At 41.5% G+C, this 17,378-nt stretch overlaps 1 protein-coding gene across 4 annotated transcripts in view; it reads left to right on the top strand.

Annotated features, from left to right (window-relative positions):
• The first annotated feature begins 1,282 nt into the window (after positions 1–1,282).
• The window catches only part of ICA1 (islet cell autoantigen 1), a 73,935-nt gene continuing 57,839 nt past the window's right edge, over positions 1,283–17,378 (top strand). For 2 of the 4 annotated variants that reach the window (XM_086741526.1, XM_086741522.1), the window contains exons 1-3: positions 1,283–1,416; positions 13,792–13,838; positions 15,669–15,706. In XM_086741526.1, the coding sequence (XP_086597652.1) occupies positions 15,690–15,706 (17 nt within the window). In that variant the 5' untranslated portion in view covers positions 1,283–1,416; positions 13,792–13,838; positions 15,669–15,689. Of the gene's footprint in view, positions 1,417–13,791; positions 13,839–15,668; positions 15,707–16,427; positions 16,549–17,378 lie in introns of those variants that run through there. The other 2 variants (XM_086741524.1, XM_086741525.1) reach the window with 2 other exon arrangements.

The following is a 17,378-nucleotide window of genomic DNA, read 5'->3' as shown; positions in this document are numbered from 1 at the left end:
TGCTCACTGCTAGTGTGTTTAAACACGAAGACTATCCTATCAGGGTTTCTGCAGTTCTGGAAAGCAATCCCATTATTTCTTGCCATAAATCCATGTAAGTTTGCCAGTACACCATCTGCACTATGTACACCATGCCCAGGTATGACCTGCTGTTAGCGGTCACACCAGTGCCAAATAGGGAAATTTTACAACCTCCCAAACCTTACCCAAAATTCCTCAGATTATACAGCCTTTAATTAAATTATCCTCTTTGACTTCTTCAGTGCTCCAGGAGTGCATGCTTAGCTACCTATCCATTAGGATCCCAAGTCTGTCAGAGCCACTGTCTCACAGTAAAGTCCTTGTTGCTGTAAACATCTTGCATTTTCGCTCCTAGATTGTGCAAATTCCAGTGAAGTGGTTCAGCTACACCTCACAGAAACAGTGAGACACTGACATGAGTGCTTCAGACCTCTGTAAGGTTCAGCAAATGATGCCCCATTACTGTCCTCATTTCCATTCCCCTTTCCTCTTCATTTTCTGAAGTTCCCGGCAGTCTGCTTTCCTTCAACCCTTTCCTTGGGCCCTACCAACTTGATATCATCTCCTCCACTCCGGCTTTCATTCCCTGTGTTGTGTTTAACCTGCTCCTCTCTTCACATGCAATACCGGAAAGCTAACAGTTCAGCATTAAGGTGGGATAAATTTTCACCCTATTTTGCTGCTCCCCCATTTCTCCGTTTACTTCCTACCTATCCAGCCGATCATTTTCAAATGCCATTTATGAACTTTTCCCCTCATTTCAAGCTCTGAAATCTGCTTAAAATCCACCTCGAGTACTTTACTCAAAACGTCTCTCACAAAATCCCAAATGACCCATTTCTGACCCAAGCTCAAAACCAACGTTTTCAATCCCTTTCGACGTTGCCACCTGCCCGCTACGCCACAGGGCCCTTTTCTCCAAGTTTCCACTCCCTTGATGACAACTGCCCAGAGACAGCATTTTAATATTTCCTTGCTGTTCCTCATGGGACACCTGTGGTTCCCAGCAGGCCGTGGCTGAGGAGAAGGGTCTGGGGTTTTGGTCAAGGAGGTGAGAGGAGCCCTAGAAGGGCCCATAAGCGGAGAGAAGGGCCCAGAAGGGCCCATAAACCCGCCGCTTATCCTCTCCAGCCTCTGTCACAGCGTGGCCGGGTCAGGAGAAGGAAACACCGCCCAAAGCCAGGAAGCTCCCGACCCCGGGCGCCACCGACCTGGCAGCCACCGCCCTCCCGCCTCGGGGGCTGGGCGGGCGGCGGCGGCTCCGCCCCGCTGCGGGGGCCGCCCGCGCCGGCAGAGGCGGCTACGTTCGCCTCTGTGACGCCGGCGGCGCTGGAACACCTGGAGGGGCGGCGGCGCCTCCGGCTCGGCCCTCCCTTCCCTTGCGCCGCGGGTAAGGTGAGTGCGGGAAGGGGGGACCCGCTGGGCTCTGTGCCGGAGCCTGCTGGGGAAAACGGGTTCCGCCAGCAGCTGCTGCAGCCGGTGCCGGCCAGGCCCGGTGGGCGCCGCCTCCCCCGCGGGCTGCCCGCCCGCTTCTGAGGGGGAAGGAGGAGGCGGCCCGGCGGCCGGGCCTGAGGCGCTGGGGCCCGTCAGGGCTTGGCGGCGGGTGTAGCCGGGGCCGGACCTGTCCAGGGGTGAAATTTCCGAGGCACAAGATGGCATCTGCCCCTCCTTTTTTTTTTTTTTGCCTTGTGTTCCTCTTACCTCCCTCCCGCCGTGCGGTTATCTCGCCATGATTATTACATTTACCCGGTTCTGCCTCCCTCCCTTCCTCCCGCACATCCTCTCTGGCTCTCCCCCCGCTCTTCTCTGGAAGCGGGGAGGTTGGGGAGGAAAACGGCCGTTTCTCCTCGGCGGTTTCCGCCTCGGCTGCCGGGCTGAGGCGCAGGTTGTCCGGCTGCGGCGTGTGCCGCTCCCCGGGCTGGCGGCCGCCCTTGTTTTTGCCTGAGGGCTTACGAGGGGTGGCAGGGTTTCCTATGGCTAAGATCATGTCTTCTGTCAAACCAGGCACCGAGGCGTTAACAGCTAGGGAAGCTGGAATTTGAAGCCCCCAAGCTTCCCATTTAAAGCCTGTATTTTGTGAAAGGTTGATCTTGGTAATCAGGTTTGATTTGCATCCGTTCACCTGGCACATGAATGCCGTTTATCTATTCTAGTCGTTTAGAAGAAGGCAAAAGAAAATTACTGGAAGCATCAGGTCAGTTTTTAGTAAGAGAAAAAGGTGAAGGGCACTGTGCTCTCTTAATTCGTTGACATCATTGTATGTATGTTCAGCACTAAATGTAAATAAGTTTCCTGTTCCACACGGTTTTGCGTAATGCTGATAGGTCCTGCATGGACCTTCTTAAAACAGTGATTCAGTCTTGTCTTAGTTCAAATTTATAATCTCAGGGGTACATTATTTAACCACAAGTTACGTTGCGTGGATATTTGAATGCTTGATATTGGAGTTGTTCCTCTGGTTGGTTGGTTGTAATATTTTGCCTCTGCCTGCAAGCCTTGCTTTAAACCAAGGTGCCCATTTATTTCCAGGAAGCACCTGTTTGTCAGGTTTTTTTCCCCCCACATTTCATTCTGTTATGCTCTTTCTTTCAGTTTCTGGATGAATTTTATTTAATTTGAGTCTCAGAAAGCAGCTGTGACTCTTGTTACAGAGCAGACTTCTTGGAAGTAAACTGTTCTTGTGTGTTGGTGTAGCAAGGCTGTTGTTGTAAGGAAAAAAAATGGTGTTTGATCGCTTTTCCAAAGTGTTGGTCAGAGAAAATGGCAGGGCTGAGTTTTGGAGTCTGCAGTGCAGGCTGTGTTTGTTGTTACAGTCTTTCGTCTGATTTTTCTGGTAATCTACCCTTTTTCCACTTTGTCTATCCAGGGTTCCTGAGGAGTGAGTGGAAGTACCACTTGACAGTGCTATCTGTCTGGTACTGATCTAGGAGTTTAAGTTCTTAGTGATACTTAGCATGAAATTCAGGAACATCTCATTTAGACACTAGCAATTTTTATATTGCCCTTTGAATAGGGTAGCCTGTTGATATGAACTGAGTAACTTTATGATTTAAGATTAATGTTAAAGGCACTAAAAAAAGAATTTGGCGTAAAGCCTCAGGGATCTTCTTTTGTGTAGTAAACTGCCATAACTGGTATAACCAGTCGTGCTTTCCACATGGCAGGCTCTACTGGGAGATGATGTGGCAGTTAAATGCTGCCAAACGTTGGTCTACATGAGTTTCTAAAGTTTCTTTACTATCAAAACTTCATGGGTGAAACATTGTTATTTCCAGAAAGATTCAAACAGTGACATCCTCAAGAGTTAGATGCTGGTAATTGGAATTTGCCACCTTCTTAACTGAGAAGGAATTGAGTGCTTTTTAGAAAATGGTGATTTCTTCTGTTGTGTTTGTGGGAGCTGAGATTCAAATATGCACGCTGCTGAAGGTTTCCAGGTTCAAGATGACCAGTTATGGCTGTATGGAAGGGGCAAGGTTTCTTAAATATTTTTCTTTCACAAGATTGCGTTATTGAGCTCTGGAGGGGATCACATACTGCAAAGTAAAATTCCTGTTGAACTCTACTGCAGGGTTGTGTTATTTTCCCCTTAGTAGAGTTTCAAGCCCACCCATCTTGCCTATTGTTTGTTATCCATACTCAACAGGGCTGCTAAATTTTTCTAATGAATTCCCACGTAACCTTTTCTGGAAGAAATTAATAATAACAGTTCTTTTCACTGTTAAACTAGTATTGAAAGCTTTTGGTACAAGCTGGCAGAAAAAAAAATGTGCTGATATCTCAGCTAAACTAAAAGTCAAGAAATGTCCTCAAAGACTCTTTTTAATATGTTTTATCAAAATCTCCTCCAATGGTGTTGCTCTGAAGTGGTTGATTCTTCAGGATATTTTGCCACTTTTCAACCGTAAAATCACTCTAAAGATAAAATTATGCCATGTAGTGCAGAAGCATTAAAATACGAAAGCCTGGAGAGTTCAGAATGTTAAACAAAGAACCAAGCAGTCAAGAACAGTAGAAACATTTGACCTTTTACGTGTTGCTAGTAATAACAGTCTCATGGTAGTTTTTCCTGTGGCTATTGTTAGCCATGGCAAACCAAGGGGCATTTTGACCTGTTGTGCAGTAACTTACGTCAGCCTTGGGAACTGTCTGTTCTGAGTCACTGAAACAGTACTCAGGTCCATCTCGCAAGTAGCTTCATAGGAATCATCGCTGCCGTAGGAACAGTGGGCTGGTGTGCCAGGATCTCAGAACAGTAATATAAAAGTTGAGTGGACTGTGCATCTATCAAGAATATGCATCCTATATGGATCGTGGTGTTTACTCAAAGGGCGGTGAAGGAAGATCGCCCTGTATTGTTGTTGCTGTGCATGCTAAAGCTGTTTTGTTAATCAAATATCTTATCCATGGATGCGAAATGATCTCCTGAGGGAATCTAGAGAAAATTATTTTCCCCTGTTCCCTCCCCCGGCATTGTTTCCCCTCAAGTATAATAGCATTGCTTCCTGGCTTCTGCGTGGATGAAAAGGGAGGCAGAAACTTGAGAGTGTTGACTGTGTCAGCAAATAGGACATCTAAATAAAAGAGCCATTAGTTTGAACTTCTGAAGCCATATTTGTTACATGTGAAAAGAGTTTAATGATCTTTTTGTACATCCACTGCTTTCCTCATAGATTCCACAAAGGGAAGGTTTGCTAAGATTAAGACTCTCTAGACTCATTAGAGGTAGAATGTGCCACAAAAATAATCTTCATGTTGTCTTTTATAATCTATGCACAGCAGGTGTTCCAAGTGGCGTTTTCTTTAATAGCATTTGGCGACTACGTTTGGAAGTACTGCTTTATAAACTAAGAGAGCAAATGTGTATTATGAAATTTGATAGTCATTTCAGAGAAATTAAGCAAGCCTCCATTTAGAGTCAGATTCAGTACTGGATTGCATATAACACCAGCTTTGCTCATTTGCAGAGGGAGGTTAGACCTGCCACTCGGCATCTTATATTAAAATTATTTTTCCATAAAACACACGCAGTGCTTGTGATATTTACCTGGTTCTTTCCTAAGGACATTCTTTCAGTGTTCTTCACATAAGTAGAAAACTAGTAGTCAAGTAGAAGACCGTTACAACTGATTCCATCTGCTCTTCTTATATTATTTCATAATAAGCAGCTGAAAAACTGGTATACTCTGAAAAAGCAATTTAAAAATAATTTTATGTGTAATTAAATATTTGTGTCTGTATGTAAATGATGAAGTTCTTCTACATGCAAGTTCACTTATTTAGAAAGGGCTATTGTTTCCTCATCAATCTTACAACTGTGAGTCTACCAGCATTTATTTGAAAAATTTTGTTCTGAGACTACATATACTATGTCATGGCTACCATGACTACCATGATAAGAACGACCGTGCCATTCTTATCAGTGTTTTTGAGATAAACCACTATTTTTAGGAATTTGTCATTCATCTGTTTGAAAAATGAAAAAAAAAAAAAAACAACCCAGCTCCAAGTGTCGTTTCAATACATGTTGTGCTCTGGAAAGGGGATCACTCGTGCCTGTTTGTGACTTGGTGGCTGTTTGGAATTATATGACAGGCATGTAGTACCAAATAGGCACAAAATCATTTTTTAGAGAGGAATCTAACAGTTGACTTGGTCCTTATACTTTGTGGGATCAAAACCAGGTTTTAAAAAACACAGTGACATAGTGCCAAATATTCCCACTTTTTCACATTGGCTGTGACTTACCTCTAACCGCCTGAGTACTGAGAACCAGTGCAGTTCAGATACTCTTCAGTTCTAGGTATAAATGAGCAATAAATTTCCAATGTGCAAATTTCCTCTCTTTATCTGCCACTGCCTTCTGTTAACTTGTACATACCAGAGTTAGGAATAGAAAAATAAAAGACGAAATGATAGCATAAGAAACAAGGCCCTGGATATCATCTTCTGTTTAGACTACAGCAGGAAATTAAGCAGAATAATTTCCTGTGTTAATTGTGTGTTCTGAAATAATTGCTCCACATTAGAAGCATGATAATTGTTTCTGGAATAAAGTAACTCTTAACAGAACTCTCTGCAATAGCTGTTGGTCATCTGCCCTGCATTAAGAGTGAGTGTAAAATTCAGTGAAAGACAGATCATTATATACTTCATGCCAGTAGTACTGCTCATTTTGTTGGATATACCATTTGCAGACAGGTGCCTAGGCAGTGCTACAAAATGACAGCAAGAAGACCCAGAACATTCAGATTTTTTCATACCTTGTACGTGGTTTCTAATGGTGCAAGTCCTTAGTCGCACAATCTTAGTCATTTAAGATACCTGCTTGTGTTACTATGGTTTGTTCTCCATGCAATTTACTAGCTTGAAAAATAAGGGATAGGGAGTGTTGTATTGACTAAAACTACCTCTTTAAAATCAGACTCCAGTTTCTCTGAGATTTCTGTTCTTTTGAGTACATGGTTGGGGTTTTTCTGCAAATTTCGTTTTTAAATTTATTTTTCTTTAATCCTTCGAAAGATCAAAACATGGATAAATGGAATGGAATAAATGACCTTTTTGCTGGGGTCTCCTAAACCTCAGTAGAGAGAAGGAAATGGAAGAAATTGTGTATAGAAATGTTAGTTCCAGAAGTGCTTGCAGTGAAAGAAAAATTTGGTTCCAGTGGGCTTATGGGATGTGACTGTGTCCCGAGCACAGTGTGTTACTCAGTATGCTGCTGAATCACTTTCTCCAGTAATTCAACAGACCACAATGAAATCCCCAGTTTTAAGAGAAGTGGACTAGAGAAGTGCTCTTACTGCATGATTTAGCTGTGCAGTTCAGGTGCTTCATGCAGAAACCATCATTTCTGTGCACATAGAGGACACTGGCGAGGCTCAGGTTCAGATGCTCAGAGTTGCTCTTGGGAGGTTCTGTTCGCTATCTGTACAGGGGCTTAGCATTGAGAGGCTTGTATGGTAATTTAAACACCACAGTTAGATAATTGGGGTCAAACAGCATGAATTTCTTTTCTCCTTGGTGCCTCCCAGGTGTCTGGGTATAGCAGGAGTTCCTCTGTTTAACAGATGCTGTTTCTCCCTGTGCTTCTTTTAAGAATGTATGAAACGTGATGTCAGCTCTTGAAATAGATTGAAAGAGTAGTTCTACTGATACAGCTCCTTTATGAGATTGCGGTATTTCTTCTCCTGAGAAGCTGTGGATATTCTGTAAGATATACGCTTCCCAGGATAAGTAGCAAGCTGTGGATCTGTCCAAGACAAGGGAATAGGCCAAAGCTTGTAGTGGGTGGAACAAACTGCTAATGCAGCACTTGCAGACCAGTTCTGCAAACTTTTTTGAATTAATAAACAAGTGCATCAGTGAGTAGTGAAACAGAGTGAAAGCACACCTGGATTTAAAGTTAAGCATGGATGATTCTGCAGGATTAGAATATCAGTGATGAGTGTTAAGAGTTTTGGAGGAAAAGTTTAAACCTTGTCATTTGTCATATTGATATAACTTAAACTCTAGATTCCTTTTAGCTGAATTACAATGGTAGCTCTTCATGGTGCTAGAGTAGGAATACTTCTGTGTATAATCTCAAGGAGGAATGCCTATTTAGACCCAGACTTCAGTTTTCACTCGTTTCCGGCATTGCCAATACGGATAATTCAGTCCAATAGGCTGCCCTGTTCTCTTTTGCTTGGGAAAGGCAAAGTGAAACACAATTTGCAGCTCCTGACTTCAATGGTTCTGTGTGTTTGTAGACAAAGAAGGTATAACTGTACTCTGCCTAATCTTCTTCTTGTGGTGAGACTGCTTCTTGCTTTGGAGGCCCGTTTGGTCACAGCTTCCAGGGAGACAAGTTGTCAGCCAAGAGCTGTTTGAAGAGGCACAGATGGCACTGAGTCCCTCACCTAAGCACATTTTCTTCCCTTCAGAGTATTTTACATAAATTAAACTATTGCTCTTACCTTTTTCAGATAGAAGTCCTTAAAATTAAACGTGGGGTTTTTTTTGTTACTTAGTACCACTCTACTATTACTGTATTAAAAGTTGCTTGGAAGGTTATTCATTTTAATAACACTGTTATATGAAGTAAATTGACTGCAATGTGTGATTCTGCCATATTTGGGGTTATAAGTTGCAGGATTTTTAAGGTGCAAAGAGTTTGTTGGGATTTTAAGAACTTTAGAACATATTAGCTGCTTTGAAAGGATAGTAAACTGCAAGACAGTGCTATCAGTCAAAGTGCAGACTCGTGTGTCTTTTTTGATGAATACATTACTTTCACGTAAGGCTCGCTGAGTTCTGCTCTGCATCTCATTCAATTCCCTTTTGTTGTTTCTGGACGCATCTCAGAAGAATGTGTTGTTCAATCCTACTGCCTTCCTACATAAAGATGATAGGTCATCTTTGGATGTTAAATTCAATCTCTAGATCAGCCTTTGTATCATTTTTGCAGAGATTTCAGCTCATCTCTTGGTTCTGAGAAGTTGTGATTACATCAACAGTTTATTTTAGATGTAGTTTTCGCAGTAAAGATTCCTGTTTGCTGTCTCTGGTTGCTTCCTGCTTTCTTGTATGAGGTCTGTTGTCTAAGCTATTAAGAGCATCCTAAGAGCTGCGTAACCAATGCTCAGCCACGGGCAGATATTTGAATTAGGGGATTTTTTTTTTAATTGATTTCCCCATAATCTAGGAGAGTATTAAGATCTGAATTTCACCTTGCCACATGACACTTCTTATATTTACGCTCATTGGAAAAGAAAAATTATCTGAGTGACATTGATATGCAGAATTATTATCAATTTAGCAGTTGGAGAGAAGGTACTCATTCTGTCTTTTTCATATGAATAATCTTCAGTTATTACTTATATGAAGTTGTTCAGCTCTCGGGAAACCAGACTATTTATGCTGCAACGAGGTATAATATAATAAAGTTTAAAAAAGAGAAGCAAGCATGTACGAAAGTTGTACAGAGCATGAACTGGAAGGTAAGCCCAGAGTATGCTGGAGTTTGAATCACTCAGAACACCATGATAGCCTTTTCCTCTTTGCGCAGAAAAATGTAGATGGTGTATTCAAATAGTCTTGGAGAATACAGAGAATGAGAGGATTTTCCATAGGAATAGAAATGTCATTCACTAATGAGGGTGCCCCCCCCGCATCAAATTTCATTCCAGCAGCATGGCTAATGAAATACCTCAGTAGAAAAAGAGGATGATGCAGTATGCCAGAAATATTATGAAGTTCTGCATGCATTCCAACTATTCTGGCTGCTGATGGAAATAATCTGTGGGTAAATGGTCTACAACCCAGAAAAACTCTGCCACAGATGTAGAGGTGCTATAGTTGGCTGCTTGCAGGGCCGTCTTGGTTCCAGCGTGTCTTGTTAGCTGTGGCGGAACCCTGCGTGAATGCAGCTGTGCTGCTTCTGAAGCCAGGCTGGGTCTAGAAACAGTTTCTCTGTATTTCAGAATCTCCAGGCTGGTAGGCTGCACCAGTCCTCTCTGGTGTGGGTCTGCAAGCAGGAAGGTTTGTGGAATATGATGCTGAGGCTTCTTGGTGGCAGCTCAGAGGACCAGATCAGGATTTTCAAGGATTCGGCACGGTTATGAACCCAGCTGGTTCCATATGGAAACAGATGTTTCGACACTCTGGTCCCTTGTGTTCTGGGCATACTTGTTATGAATAGGGCCAGCACAGGTTTAGTGCTGAAACTGAAGTAACACCTGTCTGTCTCAAAACACTGGGAAGCTCTTGTAAAATTGCTGCAGCTGTGTGTGGACTTCTTCAGGAAACCTTGGATCGATCACCTTGGATCCAGTAATAAATGTGGGTTTGCATACGGCCAGCTGTAATGTTGCATTGCTTTCCCTAGCATGCTCCAGAGCGCCTGTGTTTGCTTTTTTATTTTTTTTTTCCCTGCCTATATTATCTAGAGTATCCCTTCCTTTTTTTTAGCTAAGATAAAGGCTATCTGTTACAGAGATCACAAGTGTTGTGTAACTCTTTATCATGAAAAAGAATCGCAACTTTCTGATACAAATGCTTTCCGATGGGGTGGCGAATGCTATTTTTTTTTTTTTTAATCAGTGTCAGCATAATGTTATTTCTTGAAACTTCTTGTTAGTCTTAATACACTGGGAAGAAAAAAAAGAAAGAAGAGTTCCTTACATTAACTCCTTCTGGCAGATTAAGCTTGGTTTTATATGTAAAACTGTATGATAACATAGGTTAATTTTAAGTTTGACTGCAGTTTTTGGGGAAGGTGTTGGTGGACTCTAGTTAGTGTCATGTTCTTCCACTGTAGTCAGCTTTGGCAGAGCAATTCTTTTGTCACTTCTCTTCGGGACATTTATGTCTTGTTCTTTGAAAGCATAACAGAGTTCAAAACCTAAAGCAGTCAAAGGTTATGTGCTGATTCCTTGGTCTCTCTGCAGCCTCAGGGCCAGTGTTTCGTGACTGTAGGGATTCTTTGTTACATGGTTATGGAGTGTTCCTTTCAATTCCCTGGTACTTCACTGGGCTGTTTCCAGTCTGCTTTTATTAGTGTCACTCACTTTTTGTGGCTAGACTTACGACTTCAGGATTTCTTCTCAAAAATCAGCTATTTCCAACTCTCCCAGATGCTTTTAATAATGTCCTTTGTTACAATTGAACTAATATCTTAACACTCTTTGGTTCCTGGACTTAGAATAGACAGTAACAACATGTGAAGCTGGAGATTATAAAAACAAATAAATTTTGGCCCTGTTAAATGACTGCAGAGACCATGTACATGTAGCAAAATCTGGAGAATGAAAACTCTTAATATTAAAAGTTTCAGCTGTGAATGAAAATAAACAATATGGCTAAAAGCTGAAAATATTGTAGATAACTCTTAGAGAGAAAACATGCTATACTGTTTTTTTGTTTGGTTGGTTGAGGGGTTTTTTTTTTTGTATTTGTGTAGCTGCAGTGATCATGGTACGATGTTACTCTGCTGTCCATTCATGCCATTCTTGTGGAAAGTCTTCTGTATTAAACCAACGGTAGCAGCAAACTTGCTGCTCTCCAATCTCATCTTCTTTTACATTGTATGCATTTTCACAGAATTACACAGGTTGGAACAGAGTACTGGAAATTACGTAGTCCAGCCTCCTGCTCAGCCAGGCCCAATTAGAGCAGGTTGCTTAGGGCCATGTCCAGTAGAGTCTTTAATATCTTCAGGAGTATTAAAGGCTCTTGAACAAGCTGCACCACCTGACAGTTTGTTCCAGTGCTTGACCATCCTCATGGTGAGAATTTTCCTGCTTATATTAAGTTCAAATTTCATGTGTTCCTGCTTGTGCTCATGGCCACTTGACATTCCAGTGTGCATCTTTGAGAAGAGTTTAACTGTTCGCTCTACATCTTCTCATTAGGTAGTAGACAGCAATAAGGCCTCCAATTAGTCCAGTGGTCTTACAGCTGAACAAGCATGTTGTGGAGTCCAGACCCTGACCAGTGGACCCGCTCCAGGATGCCAGTGTTTTTCTTGTATGGAGAACACGAAACTGGATGCTACTTCAGATGTCCTACAAGAGACTGTAAGGTTTCTATGGGACGCAATGACAAAGGCATTGCTAAAAAAACCATACAACTTCCGCTGCTCCCCCATCATTCACTAGAGGCAGTCATCTCATAGTAGAAGGCAGTTGGGTTAGTGTGGCATGATTTACCATTAATAAATCCCTGCTGGCCATTCCCACTCAGCTTTTTCCCTTTCATGCGGCTTGGAATGGTTTCCAGGAGGGTCTTCTCCATGATCATTCCAGGAACTGAGGGTGAAGTTGATGGATCTGAAGTTTCCCTTATCCTCTTTGCTATGTTTTTTGAAGATGGGTATGGTGGTTGTCTTTCTCAGTCATCAGCTACCTCTTTCTATCACCATAGCCTCCAAGAAAACAGAGAACATCATTGCAATGACATAAGCTAGCTCTCCGAGCACTCCAAGTTCCATCCCGTCTGGTCTCGTGGACTTGTGTATGTCCAGGTGGCTTAGGTACGTCTTAATTCAGTCTTTCCATAACATGGGTCGTGACATACCCACAGACCCTGACAGTAAGCTCAGAGAACTGCAGAGCCAGAGGGCAGACCTTCCAGTGAAAACTGAGGTAAAAATATACCTCTGCCTTTCCATGTGCTTTGTCATGCAGTGGCCCAGTGTCTTCCTCAGCCTGCTTTTTCGTGCTGCTGTTTTTACACAGCACTTTTTGTTGCCCTCTGCATCTCTTACTAGGTTCAACCCAGACATGGCTCCGACTTTCCTTACTCCATTCCTGCATGCTCAGGCAATGCTTTTGTATTCTCCTGAGTCACCTGTCCCTTCCTCCATCTTCTACATGCATTAGTTTTACATTTGAGTTCATTAAAATTAATCTAACTTGGCCTTCTGCCACAGGTGTCCAACTTTCTGCCCATAGAAATGGGCTGTTCATGTACTTTGAGGAAGTTGACCTCCAAGATCACACCGTTGTCCTGATCTCCTCCTGAAAACCCAGTTAAGGATATGACCCATCTAGTAAGACTGGATGTTTCTTAAAAATAAAACCCTTACATTACAAGCTAGAAGTTTATACATTTGCAGTAGAACTCGAATATAAACATGACAATTCCTGTAATAACACATCAACTCCATCCAGCTCAAGTAAATATTCCCTTATTGTGTTCCTCTATCTTTATTTCTGATTTTAATATCTATGTTAATATATACTGTTTCCATTTCAGTAGAGCTTAACTGAGATGCTGAAACATGAAATATTAATTAGTTTACAGTACTGCAAATATTACACAAGTGTATTTAACTTGAAACAAGGTTTGTGCGAATGGAAACTGTTCATGTTACTGTTGAGATCAGTGGGACCCAAACCAAGTGCATGTTTGTGGTCTAAATTAACAGCTAGAAGAATGGCATAATGGTACTGGACATTCAGATTTTCAAAGTGTTCTCAGTCACTGAGAAAGGTGAAACTCAGCTGGGACTTCTGAGGCATAACTGTTTTCTTTTTTTTATGAAAGTTCCTTGAACAGCATCTGAAATGAATGGGATCCAGGAACGTTTCTTGATGGAAATTGTAGCTGAAATAGCACAAGCCTTATCAAAAGTCATCTGATTCTTCTTGAGTAACCACAGTTCTGTTTACTCAATGCCAGTGCTTATTAAGCTGTCTTTGGGAAAAATGAATAAAGCACTGTGCTGGAAGTAAAGTGGACCCAGAGATTGAGCTTGATCATTGGGCTGCTTCTTGTTCGTCATGCTGTTTAATTGCTGCAATCTCACTGGCATAACTTTTGTCTATACCACCTAGAGCTTTCTGGGACCTTTCTCCCTCCTGGCGTGTTTTGGGTGCTGCCACATGCCAGGAGCTGTTTCCAACCGGCAGTGTAGGCAAGACTCTGCTTTTGTTTTGTTCCACCTTATATGGCCATACAACACTATCCCAGCAGGCCTTGTATGCCTGGGATGCCTTGTATGCCTCAGATGCCATCGTGTCACACAATAGGACGTGCCCTCATTTTCATACCGTTAAAACACTATCCTAAAGGCTATGATAAAATCCTTGCTTTGAACTAAAAAACTCGTACAAGTAATATCTTGGGGACATGGGTGTACTATGGAGGACACAGAAGAGTATAACTGTGAAGACCCCAGAATCAAAATATAAGGCCAGATGTTTAGGAAGAAAGAGCGTCAGCTGTGTTTGCAAATGAGAACTGTTCACCATGACCATGATATCTTCTTATTTTCTTTTTTTTTAGGGACACTGGTTGCCTGGAGAGTCAGGTAGACGTATACAGTGTGTAAGGTCAGTGCTTTAAACCTGTTTCCTGTGTTGCTTGTTTACACTTTGTTCCACATAATGTTCCACATTTTATTCCATCTAGATAGACTGTGCTTTGCTTCCTGCCAAACCAAGTGTGCTGCTGAATATCTGAGTCATGGATGTGTATACAAGCGAAATCCTGTGTTCTTATCTCGCTCACAACACCCACAGTTGACTTAAGGAGGACCGGTATTAAAACAGCGAAGTCAAGCATAAAGGTGTTAGAAAACTTAAGTTAATGTTGCCTGTGCCTTATGGCTCTAGAAACTACAGCAAAGCCGTGATCGATGCTGTCCATTCCGTATATTGTCTGACTCAATGGTGCTATAACCAAACAACAATGTGAAACAGGTCTGTCTTCCTCTTATTTGTTCTTATTTGTGTGTTTGGCTGTTGGCCTTTACATTTAAACTCTGCTCTGAAGACAGAGTTAGGAATTTTCTCATGGTCTCTCCTGCAGTGCTTATGAGCACTTCACAAAAATTCCAATTCAGGAAAATTTCCTGCTCTAATATAATCTTGCAGCATTTCACAGAACTGTGCCAGAAAGTTTCACAGGTACTGATAGCAGAGAGGTTACAATTAGAAATCTGGGATTTGGTTCAGTTCAGCTCCAAATGGAAGTGCATGTGCTTCACGGTTGCAGGAAGCGCTTGGGTTGTTTGCACTCCCTTGTTGGGGTCCCTGCAATCTGTTCCAGTCTCTTTGCCACTCCAGTGCTAACCGTGCTGTCTGTAAGCAGCACAGTGCTAGAAATGTTTCCAGTGGCACCATCTCCCTGTTGCAGATCCTTTTCTTTCTCACCCAGGTGAGTGCCAGAGTACAGTTTCAGCACCATTACCTTCCTAGCTGCTTTCCCCATTACTGCTTTCTCAGGCAATCAGCTTCATATCTTAGTGCAGCCTGTTGGTATGTTCCTTCTGTGCCTGGTCTTACAAAAGGCCATTTCCCAGCAGCACTATCTGACCAGCTTCCTTTTGGATTTGTCTGTGATCATGCTGCAGTGCCTCTGTTCGCATGCTGACTGAATACTGGAGAATAGAGTCCTCTCTGAAAGTAGCAGAGAAGCCAGGTGCTGTTGTAAATAAAGAATTTATAAGGAGTGTCAGGGTGCACTTGTAGATTTGACCTGGAAGAAGTGTGCTCAGTTACCAGTGGGAAGTGATGTGTGTGCCATCTGGTCAGCTCAAAATGCAGTGGGAGACTTGAATATCCAAGCTGCAGGTATTAACTTACAAAATCTGAAATCCAAATACATACAAGTCATATTCTATCCTCAGGAACTGTGGTGTCTCTCATGAAAAAAAAAAAAAAAAAAAAAAAAAAAAAACACCTGGTGGTTAAATTTCACATCCATGGCTCAAGACATGATGTAGCTAGTGTTTTTAAAAAATAGATCAGTGGGACATGGTTGAAAAAAGTAGCCGAACTGTGTTGTGACTGAAACTTTGGGGGGGAAAAGAACTTGGCTGAAAAAGATGCCTAGCATGGACAATTTTGGCTTGCCTCATCAAAGGTCACTGAATTTATGTCAGGTAAATTTGCTTTTGCGTGGAAAATTTGCTAACATATTATTGCCAACATTAGCAACACCACATAAATGCGTCTGTCATGGATTTAAGCAAGAATTGTGTGTTGCATGTGGAAAGCATTTGGTCCACAGATTGAAAAGTTTTGTGTTGTAACATGGTAAACAAGATGCTAAAACATAGTAATTTTTTTTAATGTGAAAGGTAGAGGTTTTCTGGTGTCTAACTTGAAAACTGTTTTAAAGATGTTTGTATTAACTGATAATTTCTTATTTTATTTAAGTGTCTGAAGAAAACAAGAAGTATGGAAGGTCACAAGTAGTAAGTACCTTGATCGATTTTTCTTCTTCTAAAGAGCTAATGGTGTTTGGCACGTTGATAAGTCACTGCCTGAGTCTATCACACATTATGTTTTGGCATCTAGTATTTGTATGAAGTCACTGGTAGACATTTTGTTTAAAAAGAATAAAATTTAAAAAAATGAAAAATTACCAAAGAATGGAAAAACAAGTGAATTGACTAAATAGAAAAATAGCATATGTTATCAATTTTCTGCTTAACAGAAAGAAATGTGTGAACTGACATATTTCAAGAGGCTTACCCATGGTCATCAAGTTCAGAATAAAGTATATCCTTCTTTAAGTTATATTTTCTGATTATTTAACAAAACCTGAATATGTCCATGGTTACTTGACACAAAATCCATCTTAAAAGGTATTGACAAGTGTATACCAGTAAAAATTGTCCACCAAATATTTCAGTAATGTGATTGTAAATCTTTCATTATCTTAAGCATAAACTGGAGCCAATAAATTCTCCAAACAAAATTAGAAGCTGAATTTGTCTGTAATGGTAGATTATATTCCTCTTATTCCTTCAACTGGTTTATCAGTCTCTAATTCAGCAATCTGTATTAATCCAAGGTGTGGGGGGTTTTTTGTGACCTTATATTAATAACTCATTTTTATTCCTTGCACCATGCCCGCAGAATTTCTAGTGAACTCCGGTGAGGTAGATGTCAAGGCTGGTTGATGTCAGATGAATTATGGTGTTTTCTTCACTTGACCACTGAACTGAGATACCAGTTATTTGCACAGCTGTAGCAGAAGTTAAAGCACGCAACCAGCCAGACAGCTAAGCTCTTTATACTGCTTTGTGAGCAGGTTGTTGTTTTGGGGTTTTTTTAATTGTTATTTTTAAAATAATGCTGTTCTTATTAAACTCTCATATTAAGCTCTATTTTCTCATAATGCAGGGGGATCTTCTGGTTATTTATTCAAGGTTGTAGATTGTCCTTTAAAAGTGCAGCATATATTGGGTCAGTATAGGCTGCACCTAACTTGATAGGCTGCCTGTTGTCAGAGTGCATAATGGTTTGTGGAGAATTCCACATGAAATGTGGTGTGTTTTGCATGTGTTGTTTATTTTGTGCTGTAGCACCAAAAAGGCCTTTATTTTAATTTTAATGAAAATTGTAAATTAAACTCTTGGAACTAATGCTAGGATAGCATTAAATGGGCGGATATCTTTGCTTTTAAAGTTTGGGAAGGAAGCCAAGAAGTGCTGTGTGTAAGTCCATTTTGAATTTTGTCCTTGCTCACTTCCAGTTTAATTTGTTACCATCTCTTTGGTGATTAAGGCACTCACTAACTCACTGACTGAAAATAACTAAAGCAAGTAGCAAATCCCCGTGAAACAAACTTCCTTTTCAGGTTAAACTGTGTCACTAGTAACTGTGTAGGGCAGATGTGCCACCCTTTGGGGGAACACGTGTACCGATGGCTTGTTGTTTCAGAATGGCCGTAGCATTTCATAGTAAGCTTATATATGTGTGTGTGGATGTTTCAAGGCATGACTTAATGTGTATGTTGCGTCTGAAGACCTCTTGGTGTAGCATCCGTGAGCTGTCTGTCTAGTGGGCAGTATCTCCGTAACCATGGTTTGTCACTCCACACATGGAGGGTATGTTTGTTTGGTTTTTTTTTTTCCAAAA

The sequence above is a fragment of the Chlamydotis macqueenii genome, chromosome 2 (assembly GCF_036417535.1).
Source record: "Chlamydotis macqueenii isolate bChlMac1 chromosome 2, bChlMac1.mat, whole genome shotgun sequence".
Lineage (NCBI taxonomy): Eukaryota > Metazoa > Chordata > Aves > Otidiformes > Otididae > Chlamydotis > Chlamydotis macqueenii.
This window is presented reverse-complemented; position numbering and strand designations above follow the sequence as displayed.